Source organism: Podarcis liolepis (assembly GCF_965112155.1).
Source record: "Podarcis liolepis genome assembly, chromosome: 18".
Taxonomy (NCBI): Eukaryota; Metazoa; Chordata; class Lepidosauria; order Squamata; family Lacertidae; genus Podarcis; species Podarcis liolepis.
The window spans coordinates 6,140,113-6,153,280 of record NC_139572.1 but is presented as its reverse complement, the minus strand read 5'-3'; the positions used below and the strand labels follow the sequence as shown (position 1 = coordinate 6,153,280).

Genomic DNA, 13,168 nt, shown 5'->3' with positions numbered 1-13,168 from the left:
AGCGCATTGCAGTAGTCCAAGTGGGAGATAACCAGAGCATGGACCACTCTGGAGAGACAGTCTGCGGGCAGGGAGGGTCTCAGCTTGCATATAGATGGAGCTGGTAGACAGCTGCCCTGGACACAGAATTGACCTCCACCTCCATGGACAGCTGTGAGTCCAAAATGACTCCCAGGCTGTGCACCTGGTCCTTCAGGGGCAGAGTTGCCCCATTCAGGACCAGGGAGTCCTCCACTCCAGCCCGTCCCCCGTCCCCCAAGAACAGTACTTCTGTCTTGTCAGGATCCAACCTCAATCTGTTAGCCACCATCCATCCTCCAAACACCTCTAGGCAGTTGGGAGTAGAGTTGGGAGTGACCAACTCTTGGGTCTCTTCCACCTCCACAATTCTATGGTTCCTCTAGTGCAGCCTTTCTCAACCTTGGGTCACCAGATGTTTTTGGCCTACAACTCCCATGATCCCTAGCTCACAGGACCAGTGGTCAGGGATGATGGGAGTTCTGGCCAAAATATCTAGGGACTCAAGGTTGAGAAAGGCTGCTCTAGTGGTTTCATGTTTGGGGAGCTGGAGATGAAGAAGAATCATAGAATCATAGAATCATAGAGTTGGAAGAGACCACAAGGGCCATCGAGTCCAACCCCCTGCCAAGCAGGAAACACCATCAGAGCACTCCTGACATATGGTTGTCAAGCCTCTGCTTAAAGACCTCCAAAGAAGGAGACTCCACCACACTCCTTGGCAGCAAATTCCACTGTCAAACAGCTCTTACTTGTGTGCTTTGGCTACAAATAAGGTTCAACACTTGGCAAATGGCTCTGCTTCGAGTGTACAGGTTGCGCACTGAAATTCTAGCGTTCTGTTGCAGAACCACCCCAATAACTCCTGGATGAGCAAGACCTAAACAACTGTGATAAACCGAAGGGCGGATGGAATGGGCATTCAGTATATCCACTTATCTATATTATAAACTAGGGATGCAGGTGGCGCTGTGGTCTAAACCACAGAGCCTTTTGGGCTTGCCGATCGGAAGGTCGGCGGTTCAAATCCCCGCGACAGGATGAGCTCCCGTTGCTCGGTCCCTGCTCCTGCCAACCTAGCAGTTTGAAAGCACGTCAAAGTGCAAGTAGATAAATAGGTACCGCTCCGCCGGGAAGGTAAACTGCGTTTCCGTGCGCTGCTCTGGTTCGCCAGAAGAGGCTTAGTCATGCTGCCCACATGACCCGGAAAAACTGTCTGTGGACAAACCTCGGCTCCTTCAGCCAGTAAAGCGAGATGAGCGCCGCAACCCCAGAGTCATCCGCGACTGGACTTAACTGTCAGGGGTAAATCAGGGACCCGGGCTTCAAAAGCCAGGGCACACTGTCAGCAGAGATAATTGCACACACAGAATAGGCGTGAGGCTTGTGGAAGCATACTGCATCTACAGATTTATTAATCATATATCAGGACGAAGAAACATGTCGTCTCTCTCTCGTGTCGTCACAGAGAGAACGGGAAAAACAAAAGCTATACACACAACGGAAGTTCCCAGAAAGCTGTGCTGGAGTGTAAACAGACATGTGACACGTAACAATCCCATGTCTGTTCCTTAAGGTGGAACAGAATTCTCAACATCTTGCCTTTAACTTGGGTCCATTAATGCCAGTGGGTCTGGGTCATTGGATAGAGCCCATTTCCTTTTGCCCGGCCCCTCGAGAGATCCGCAGTTTGTCTAACTATCTTTTCCTCCCACCAGATGGACACTTTGGAGCCCACTGGAGACAACATCAGTGGGATGGCTCGATGCCCCTATGACCCCAAGCACGCCAACGTCGCTCTCTTCACAGGTCAGTTCAGAGCACGGAGGGAAGTATTTTGACCCGGTTATTATGACTCATAGCTGTCAACTTACAGATTTGAAAATAAGGGACCAGCAGCCTCGAAAATAAGGGATCAGCAGCCAAAATAAGGGATTTTCCCAGCACAGGTATGTTCAACTTCTGAGCCCCTCCGAGCCAAAGGCAGAAAGCCCAGCCAGCAGCCAAACGAAGCCTCAAGCGGTGGTTCCCACAGCGCAGCAACCCGGCAAAGGGGATGTAGCAAGGAAAACCACCGTCACCTCTCCGCTGGGAAGCGCTGAGCAAAGGCGAGTCCCCAGGCAACGCGGCCGATTTGATCGGCACAAGGCATGCAAGCTCCACCCCCCAGTCATTCTTAGGCTCCTTATTGGGTGAGCAACGCAGCCAAGCAACACAGTTGGAGCCTCCCTCCTCCCTGGCCAGCAGGGAGGGAGGGAGAGGAGCTGCTTCCTTTGAAACCCAGGAAATTTAAGGGACATCATCAATAAGGGACAGCAGCGGGACACGGCGCTGGGATAAGGGACTTTCCCGCCAAATAAGGGACGGTTGACAGCTATGTTATGACTCAGCAAGCAGAAACAGCATTCATACCTCACCTTTCCTGCAAGGAGCTCGAGGCTGCCTGGACGCACCCATTCCCTGCCCCCTGACCTGCAAATATATATGGGTTTCCTTAAGCATCACAACAACCTTGAGGGGTAGGTTAGACCGGGGACACACTCAAGGCTACCAATCAAGGATTTGAACCTGCCTGGTCTCCCCAAGCCTGGTCTCACACACACAAATAATGAGCTCTTTCAACGACAGAGAAGCAAGCCAGTCTCTGGTTCCTATGGAGACAACGAAGTGGATTATCTGTGGTCCTTGAGATACAAGGCATTTTTGTGTGTGTTAGCAGAGGGATGACCCCGTTTGTCAAGAATCATAGATGCCTTCCCTGCCTCTGTTTGGTCCCATGAGCCCAACCTTAAATTAAAAACACACCCACAGAGTCACATGGTTTCTAATAAATATATTAGAATATATACCTGTATACCTGGAAGGAGCGTCTCCACCCCCATCGTTCTGCTCGGACGCTGAGGTCCAGCTCCGAGGGCCTTCTGGCGGTTCCCTCCTTGCGAGAAATGAGGTTACAGGGAACCAGACACAGGGCCTTCTTTGTGGTGGCGCCCGCCCTGTGGAATGTCCTCCCTTCAGATGTGAAGGAAATAAGCTGCTATCTTCTCTTTAAAAGACATCCGAAGGCAGCCCTGTTTAGGGAAGTTTTTAATATTTGACGCTGTATTGTTTTTAACACTCGATTGGAAGCTGCCCAGAGTGGCTGGGGAAACTCAACCGGGGTATGTATGTATGTATGTATGTATGAATGAATGAATGAATGAATGAATAAATAAATAAATAAATATTATTATTATTATTATTATTATTATTATTATTATTATTATTGAAATGGGTTGAGTTGGCATTTTGAGGCAAGCCTGCTTAATTCAGACTTCCCAAAATAATATGGGAACTGAAATCTGCACATCTCTGAAATTTGTTCTGCAGGCATGTCATGTGTACAAAGAGTGTTGTTTGCCTAGACCTATGGGACGCGGGTGGCGCTGTGGTCTAAACCACTGAGCCTCTTGGGCTTGCCGATCGGAAGGTCGGCGGTTCGAATCCCCGTGACGGGGTGAGCTCCCGTTGCTCTGTCCCAACTCCTGCCAACCTAGCAGCTCGAAAGCACACCAGTGCAAGTAGATAAATAGGTACCACTGTGGCGAGAAGGGAAACGGTGTTTCTGTGCACTTTAGTTTCCATCACGGTGTCCTGTTGCACCAGAAGCGGTTTAGTCCTGCTGGCCACATGACCCGGAAAGCTGTCTGCGGACAAACGCCGGCTCCCTCGGCCTGAAAGCGAGATGAGCGCCGCAACCCCATAGTCGCCTTTAGCTGGACTTAACCATCCAGGGGTCCTTTACCTTTTACCTTTTTTATTGAATTGGGGACCTTTCGTACGCAGGGCACGCACTCTCTGGCTGAGCTAGAGCATTTTCTTTGGCGGTTCCAACTTCCGGGCGCCGCGCAACATGCCCACCTGGCGTTATTTACAACTCCTCTCTCCCTTCAATCACCTCATATCTATCTTATGAGGAACGGCTAAGGGAGCTGGGCATGTTTGGCCTGGAGAAGAGGAGGTTAAGGGGTGATATGATAGCCATGTTCAAATATATAAAAGGATGTCACATAGAGGAGGGAGAAAGGTTGTTTTCTGCTGCTCCAGAGAAGTGGACACGGAGCAATGGATCCAAACTACAAGAAAGAAGATTCCACCTAAACATTAGGAAGAACTTCCTGACAGTAAGAGCTGTTTGACAGTGGAACTTGCTGCCAAGGAGTGTGGTGGAGTCTCCTCCTTTGGAGGTCTTTAAGCAGAGGCTTGACAACCATATGTCAGGAGTGCTCTGATGGTGTTTCCTGCTTGACAGGGGGTTGGACTCGATGGCCCTTGTGGTCTCTTCCAACTCTATGATTCTATGATTCTATGATTCTATGATTCTATGATCTCCCCTTCCCTGACAGGTGGAATGCTTTTCACCGCCACCGTGACGGATTTCCTGGCCATCGACGCAGTCATTTACCGCAGCCTAGGAGACAGCCCGACTCTTCGCACGGTCAAGCACGACTCTAAGTGGTTCAAAGGTGCTTTGTCGATTCGCTCCGCGCTGGGGGGAGACCGGGGGGAGGCAGGAGTGGGAAAAGCCGCTATGTTCGCTCGTAACGCGAGGCGGCGTGCTCAACGGACAAATCGGCGTCAAGGAAAATGTCCTCACGATGAATCGACTGAGGCTTCTTTAAATCGGCTGGCAAACCGGAATAAAATACGTGGGGGGTTTTTTGTTTTGCTTTTAAACATCTTTATCAAAAGTTCAAAAAGTACATAATTATATGTGCACTAAACAGGGTGAGATGGAAATAAAAGAAAGAGAAAGAGAACCTATGTAAAAGGGAAAATAAAGTGGGGGGGGGGAGAACCAAAACTGTATATTTTACAAGGTTATTATTGTACCTCACCAGATTTTAACCTATTACAGGTACAGTGGTACCTCGGGTTAAGTACTTAATCTGTTCCGGAGGTCCGTTCTTAAACTGAAACTGTTCTTAACCTGAGGTACCACTTTAGCTAATGGGGCCTCCTGCTGCCACCGCCCGATTTCTGTTCTCATCCTGAAGCAAAGTTCTTAACCTGAAGCACTATTTCTGGGTTAGCGGAGTCCGTAACCTGAAGCGTCTGTAACCTGAAGCGTATGTAACCCGAGGTACCACTGTATTTGCAAGAATGGGTTCCAAATATCACAGAATTTGTCCATGGCATCTGTGTTTATATGCAAATTGTTTATATGTTGCGAGTTTGCATAAATCTTCAATCCAAACATAGAAGGGAGCCACATTTTTATTTTTCCAGTTCATCAGTACAGTACAGTACAGCGGAAGGCCCCGTTAGCTAAAGTGGTGCTTCAGGTTAAGAACAGTTTCAGGTTAAGAACAGACCTCCAGAACGAATTAAGTTCTTAAGCAGAGGTACCACTCTACAGCCATAAATGATATGCAATGTAAATAAGAATTTAAATGACTCAAAGATGACAAGTGATGGTGGAGGGGAGTCAAATGGGTGTGGTACTTCATCCTTTTTCCTTTCTTACCCTTTCCCTTTACTCTCTGGTTTTGGGGGTTAAGTGTGTTCACCTTATTATTTGTTTGTTTGTTTGTTTGTAAATACCTCAGGATGCAAACAGGATCCATTCCGGAGCCCCTTTCGCATCCTGAAGCAAACGCAACCCGCGACTGCGCATGCGCGGGTCGCGATTCACCGCTTCCGTGCATGCGCATGACATCATTTTGACCGTCTGCGCATGCGGTGAAACCCGGAAGTAACGCGCTCCGTTACTTCTGGGTCACCGCGGAGCACAACCCAAAAGCGCTCAACCTGAAGCGTATTCAAGCCAAGGTATGACTGTATGCTTAAATAAAGCATTAAACCCTACAAATAACAAAAATAACCTCCTTTATCTGGACTCTCCCCACCCAGAACCATATTTTGTCCGCGCTGTGGAGTGGAAAAGCCACGTCTACTTCTTCTTCAGGGAGATCGCAATGGAGTTCAACTACTTAGAGAAGGTAAATTGGAGAGAGGAGGTCTACGTGGGCGTTGTTGACCAGGCCTGGCGCCAGCACCCAAAAACCCTTGGACCCAGATTCCTCTGACCCTCCTTACTGTCCCCTCAATGTAGGTGGTGGTGTCTCGGGTGGCCAGAGTTTGCAAGAACGACATGGGTGGCTCTCAGCGGGTTCTGGAGAAGCAGTGGACCTCCTTCCTCAAGGCCCGCCTCAACTGTTCTGTCCCGGGAGACTCCCATTTCTACTTCAATGTCATCCAGTCTGTCACGGACATCCTGGAGATCGATGGCCGGCCGGTCGTGCTTGCCGTCTTTTCCACGCCTGCCAACAGGTCAGTGGCGGTTGCGAACGGCGGGGGTGCTGATTTGAGCTGGGATGGGGGGCTCTCTGGGACTCAGCCCTCAAAACATCTAGAGTTCCTTCTGTCTTGAGTTTTCGCACTGCATTAGTTTACACTGATATTATTATTATTATTATTAACAACCACCCATCATCTGAAGATCACAAGACAGTTTACAGTATAATAACACAACATTATTTATTTATTTATACATGCAAACATACATAGGGACGTGGGTGGCGCTGTGGGTTAAACCACAGAGCCTAGGACTTGCCGATCAGAAGGTCGGTGGTTTGAATCCCTGCGACGGGGTGAGCTCCCGTTGCTCGGTCCCTGCTCCTGCCAACCTAGCAGTTCGAAAGCATGTCAAAGTGCAAGTAGATAAATAGGTACCGCTCCGGCGGAAAGGTAAACGGCGTTTCTGTGCACTGCTCTGGTTCACCAGGAGCGGCTTAGTCATGCTGGCCACATGACCCGGAAGCTGTACACCGGCTCCCTCGGCCAGTAAAGCGAGATGAGCGCCGCAACCCCAGAGTCGGCCACGACTGGACCTAATGGTCAGTGGTCCCTTTACCTTTTATATACATACATACCCCGCCCATCTAGCTGGCTCCCAACAGAATATTGAAAACATGATTAAAACATCAAACATTAAAAACTTCCCTAAACATAGTTGCCTTCAGATGTCTTCTAAAATTCAGATAGTTGTTTATTTCCTTGACATCTGATGGGAGGGCATTCCACGGGGCGGGTGCCACCACCGAGAAGGCCTGGTTTCCTGTAACCTCGCAGGGAGGGAATCTCCAGAAGGCCCTCAGAGCTGGACCTCTGTGTCTGGGCTGGATGATGGGGGTGGAGACGCTCCTTCAGGTCTACTGGGCTGAGGCTGGTTAGGACTTTCAAGGTCAGCACCAACACTTTGAATTGTGCTCGGAAACGTACTGGGTGCCAATGTAGGCCTTTCAGGACTGGTGTTATATGGTCTCGGCAGCCGCTCCCAGTCACCAGTCTGGCTGCCGCATTCTGGATTAGTTGTAGTTTCTGAGTCACCTTCAAAGGTAGCCCCACATAGAGCGCATTTCAGTAGTCCAAGCGGGAGATAACCAGAACATGCACTGTTCTGGAGAGACAGTCTAGGACACAACAACAACAAGAAGAAGAACATGGAAAACAGAGCTGATTGTGACAAATATGGATTGGACCTCGCCAAGGGTTTGAGGCTACCCTCACCTGGTTTAGCCGGCTAGTCAAAGCCGTCGCTGCTGTTGAAATCCAGTCTGTCGTTAAAACACTGCATCATTAAAATGCAGTCAGTTCAAAGAGGTTGCTTTAGAACCCGTTTTAAGAATAAACAACTCTCTGCCATGACGGCAATATATTTCAAGGGCAAAATGGCTGCAGAAATCCGTAGAACTGTATTTAAAACGGTGTGTGTGTGTGGAGGGAATAAGAGAAGGAAATGGCAGGTCACTTTTGCAGGTGGGTTTATTGAGGCTGGGACGCGGGCGGCACTGTGGGTTAAACCACAGAGCCTAGGGCTTGCCGATCAGAAGGTCGGCAGTTCGAATCCCCGCGACGGGGTGAGCTCCCGTTGCTCGGTCCCTGCTCCTGCCAACCTTGCAGTTCAAAAGCATGTCAAAGGGGAAGGTAAACGGCGTTTCCGTGCGCTGCTCTGGTTCGCCAGAAGTGGCTTAGTCATGCTGGCCACATGACCCGGAAGCTGTACGCCGGCTCCCTCGGCCAATAAAGCGAGATGAGCGCCGCAACCCCAGAGTCGGCCACGACTGGACCTAATGGTCAGGAGTCCCTTTACCTTTACCTTATTGAGGCTGAAGGAGAGCAACGTGCCTACAATTTGCCATATTGTGAATTCACAGCAAAGCGCTCTCTTTCTTTCTTTCTTTCTTTCTTTCTTTCTTTCTTTCTTTCTTTCTTTCTTTCTCTCTTTCTCTCTTTCTCTCTTTCTCTCTTTCTCTCTTTCTCTCTTTCTCTCTTTCTCTCTCTCTTTCTCTTTTTCTCTTTCTCCAGCATACCAGGCTCTGCCGTGTGTGCCTTTGACATGGCCCAAATCGCCTCCGTCTTCGAGGGGCGCTTCCGCGAACAGAAATCCCCCGAATCCGTTTGGACCCCTGTGCCAGAGGAACTGGTGCCAAAACCACGGTGAGTGAAACTGACAGCCGCCACGTTCTTTCAAGCCACCAGCGAGTTCCTGCTGGTTTTTTCCCCCTTCTCCCCCTTTTTCTAAGCCGCTAAGCCGCTTATCAGCTGATCCGATCAGCAGATAAGCCGCTAAAAGCCTCTAAAAGCCGCTAATAGCGCTAATCCGCTAATCCTTCAATGGGCTTGCTTCGCAAGACGAAAAAACCGCTAGACGAAGAGAATCACAGAACGGATTCTTTTCGTCTTGCAGGAACAATCTCCCTGATTGGCAAACAATCAGCAGCTTCGTTTCAACATCCACTTTCAGGGGAAAAAAGCATGATCTGCTTTTTGCCCCTGGGCAATTCGGGTGCAGGGACCACACATTCGCTCCATAAGACGCACAGACATTTCCCCTTATTTTTTAGGAAGAAAAAAGTGTGTCTTATGGAGCAAAAAATACAGTAATTTCCTCCTGGAGCCTGATTGGGCTTCTCCTGCAGGCCAATCAGTTGTTGCGTTCTAGGATCCTACCTGCCTATTGTTCTAGGATCCAAGCTTAGTACATAACAGATGGGTTTGGGTGTTTCTTCTGTCGGGACATCTCGCTAGCCCCCGTCCGGCTACGAACCTCTTTCCTTGCTCACATAGCGCAGAATCTTGACTTCTGGACATTTGCCTCGCAGGCCGGGTTGTTGCGCGGCTCCGGGGATGCGCTACAATTCCTCAAGCTTCTTCCCGGACGAGATCCTCAATTTTGTCAAGACGCATCCGTTGATGGACGAGTCGGTTCCGTCGCTGGGCAACGCGCCCTGGATCATCAGGACCATGACCCGGTAAGGGAGAGCTACAAAAATTTCAACGGGGGTATGTTTAGCCTGGGACGCAGGTGGCACTGTGAGTTAAACCCCAGAGCCTAGGACTTGCCAATCAGAAGGCTGGCTGTTCGAATCCCCGCGACGGGGTGAGCTCCCGTTGCTCGGTCCCTGCTCCTGCCAACCTAGCTGTTCGAAGGCACGCCAGTGCAAGTAGATAAATAGGTACCGCTCCGGCGGGAAGGTAAACGGTGTTTCCGTGCGCTGCTCTGGTTTGCCAGAAGCGGCTTAGTCCTGCTGGCCACATGACCTGGAAGCTGTACGCCGGCTCCCTCGGCCAATAAAGCGAGATGAGCGCCGCAATCCCAGAGTCGGTCACGACTGGACCTAATGGTCAGGAGTCCCTTTACCTTTACCTATGTTTAGCCTGGAGAAGAATGAGGGGTTAAAGTCTGCTGACCAATTTAATCAAGAGACAGCCAGTGTGTTTTTTCATCTGATTTACCTAATTTGGATTAATCAACTACCCAGAGCTGCTACCATTCCGTTTCCATGCAATATATATTGCAGACCTCTCTTGCGTGAATACTCTGTGCATTTTACGTGTGTGTGTGTGTGTCAGAGATGGGAAAACAAGCAGTTTCCATTAATTTCCTAAGCACCGCAGCCAAGGCGAGCTGGTTCTAATTAAATCTGTCTTAATTGATGTTTTATGTGAAATTAATCAAGCATCGTTCCTGTTGTCTCTCAAGCCAGAAATGCGCACTGGGAGATATTGGGCTGGGGGGTGGGGTCTGTGTGCATCCTTCAGCCTGTGCTTAGCCAAAATAAAATAAAATTGGGGGGGGGGAGCCCTGGACAGCGGCAGGAACGGAGGCAAATACATACACAACCACCAGCAGCAAAGGACATAATTTACATCCCCATAGAGAAGAGATTCTCCATCGCAACCCTACTCCTCCCTGTAGCCCTTCGCACCTCCTTTACCCCTCTCCTCGCCGGGTGCTGCTAGCGAGGCTAGCTTCACATGCAAAACAGCCAGAATTAATTGGTGGGGATAATTGGAGATTTAATGAGATGACAGAAAACTTTCCTTTAATTGACTACCCGCCGCCACCCGCTTTGCAAAGGGTAGAGCGAGCCAGCCGAGGCGGGCGTTTGAGAAGGGGTGGGTGGGATCTGGCTGATTAAACGTGTCATTGCGTTTGGCATTCGCGATTGCGGTTGTTTTAGAAACAGGGGTGTGGCAGGCAGAGATTTTGGAGGAGAGGCGTGGTGCGTCTATCCTAGAAAAGTGGCTTGCAAAATTCCCTGCGAAGGGAGGGATTTTAAATATTGTGTATAGAGGGATGCGGGTGGCGCTGTGGTCTAAACCACTGAGCCTCTTGGGCTTGCCAATCAGAAGGTCAATGGTATGAATCTCTGCAATGGAGTGAGCTCCTGTTGCTCTGTCCCAGCTCCTGCCAACCTAGCCGTTTGAAAGCACGCCAGCGCAAGTAGATAAATAGGTACCACTGCGGCGGGAAGGTAAAAGGCATTTCCATGCACTCTGGTTTCCATCACGGTGTCCTGTTGTGCCAGAAGTGGTTTAGTCCTGCTGGCTACATGACCCGGAAAGCTGTCTGTGGACAAATGCCAGCTCCCTCAGCCTGAAAGCGAGATGAGCGCCACAACCCCATAGTCACCTTTGACTGGACTTAATCATCCAGCGGTCCTTAACCTTTACCTTTATTACCTTTTGTGTATAGACACACACAAACAGACAAATCTCATTTTCTTTTTGGCAATCCCTCATAGCCAAGGAATATTGTCTTCCATGAACACGGTCTTGACGGTGTGTCCATAAGTGACCGTGAAGGCCAATTCTGGATTCACACATCCTTCCACAGTGGGGACATTGGTTTCCAGGTGGGAGTTGATCCTGGTGAGGGTTTGCCTTCCTTTTAGCACGTTTCTCCCTTTTGACCTGAGTTCGAGTGTCTTCAAAGCCCATGATACCTTTGGTAAAGGCTGTTCTCCAATTGGAGCGCTCGCAGGCCAGTGTTCCCCAGTTGTCGGTGTTTATACTACATTTTTTAAGATTTGCCTTGAGAGAGTCTTTGAACCTCTTTTGTTGACCACCAGCGTTACACTTTCCATTTTTAAGTTTGGAATAGAGTAGTTGCTTTGGAAGACGATCATCAGGCATCCGCACAAAACGACCAGCCCAACCAAGTTGATGTTGAAGAATCATTGCTTCAACACTGGTGATCTTTGCTTCTTCCAGTACACTGGTACAGTGGTACCTCTGGTTACGTACTTAATTCGTTCCAGAGGTCCGTTCTTAACCTGAAACTATTCTTAACCTGAGGTACCACTTTAGCTAATGGGGCCTCCTGCTGCTGCCGCTGCACAATTTCTATTCTCATCCTGAAGCAAAGTTCTTAACCCGAGGTACTATTTCTGGGTTAGCGGAGTCTGTAACCTGAAGTGTATGTAACCCGAGGTACCACTGTATTAGTTCACCTGTCTTCCCAAGTGATGTGTAAATTTTTTGGGAGTTGATGTTGAAGAATGTCACATAGAGGAGGGAGAAAGGTGGTTTTCTGCTGCTCCAGAGAAGCGGACACGGAGCAATGGATCCAAACTACAAGAAAGAAGATTCCACCTAAACATTAGGAAGAACTTCCTGACAGTAAGAGCTGTCCGACAGTGGAATTTGCTGCCAAGGAGTGTGGTGGAGTCTCCTACTTTGGAGGTCTTTAAGCAGAGGCTTGACAACCATATGTCAGGAGTGCTCTGATGGTGTTTCCTGCTTGGCAGGGGGTTGGACTCGATGGCCCTTGTGGTCTCTTCCAACTCTAGGATTCTATGATTCTATGAATCATTGCTATGACCTTGGTGGTCTTTGCTTCTTTACACACACACACACACACACACACACACACACACACACACCAGCCCCGCACTGGTTTTGTGCGCATAGACGATAAACCCACCACCTCTGTTTCTCCGGGCAGGTATCAGCTGCGCAAGATTGTGGTGGACCCCACAGCAGGGCCCGGCAGGAACCACACCGTGGTGTTCCTGGCCTCTGACACAGGCACCGTCTTCAAATTCCTCATCCACACCAATGTCAGCACCAATTCTGCGACCGTAAGGGCCAGCAGCCAGAGTTTGCTGCTGGAGGAGTTCGAGACCTATCCCAGCGACAAGTAAGTTTGGCCGTGGGCAAGAGTTCTTTAGGATTTGATGGCAAGAGCAACTCTTGTGGAGAGACGTCGGGTGCTGTCACCGAGCAGCAGGCTTGAATACAGAATGAAAAGCACTGAAGCAGTCCTTTAGATAAGTCCTCTGAGGCCCTTCTCTGTCTTCTCCCCATCCCAGAGACATTTGGAGGCTGGCAACAAGAGAACAGGACTTTTTGGTGGTGGCCCCCCTGATTGTGGAATGCTACATGTCTGTGGGTTAAACCACAGAGCCTAGAACTTGCCGATCAGAAGGTTGGCAGTTCGAATCCCTGTGACGGGGTGAGCTCCCGTTGCTCGGTCCCCTCTCCTGCCCACCTAGCAGTTCGAAAGCACGTCAAAGTGCAAGTAGATAAATAGGTACCACTCTGGCGGGAAAGTAAACAGCATTTCCATGCGCTGCTCTGGTACGCCAGAAGCGGCTTAGTCATGCTGGCCACATGACCTGGAAGCTGTATGCCGGCTCCCTCGGCCAATAAAGCGAGATGTGCGCCACAACCCCAGAGTCGGTCACGACTAGACCTAATGGTCAGGGGTCCCCTTTACCTTTACCTTAACCTAAACGGCCTCGGTCCAGTATATCTGAAGGAGCGTCTCCACCCCCATTGTTCTACCTGGAAACTGAGGTCCAGCACCGAGGGCCTTCTG

At 49.7% G+C, this 13,168-nt stretch overlaps 1 protein-coding gene across 6 annotated transcripts in view; it reads left to right on the top strand.

The window, feature by feature from the left end:
- The window catches only part of SEMA6B (semaphorin 6B), a 163,247-nt gene that overhangs the window by 138,039 nt on the left and 12,040 nt on the right, over positions 1-13,168 (top strand). For all 6 annotated transcript variants that reach the window (XR_014520983.1, XM_083483702.1, XM_083483703.1 and 3 more), the window contains 7 exons: positions 1,737-1,827; positions 4,404-4,523; positions 5,911-5,999; positions 6,113-6,330; positions 8,368-8,499; positions 9,165-9,314; positions 12,293-12,487. Coding sequence is in view for 5 of the 6 variants with exons in the window: in XM_083483702.1 (XP_083339828.1) it covers positions 1,737-1,827; positions 4,404-4,523; positions 5,911-5,999; positions 6,113-6,330; positions 8,368-8,499; positions 9,165-9,314; positions 12,293-12,487 (995 nt within the window). In the remaining variant the exon portion in view is untranslated. The remainder of the gene's footprint in view (positions 1-1,736; positions 1,828-4,403; positions 4,524-5,910; positions 6,000-6,112; positions 6,331-8,367; positions 8,500-9,164; positions 9,315-12,292; positions 12,488-13,168) is intronic.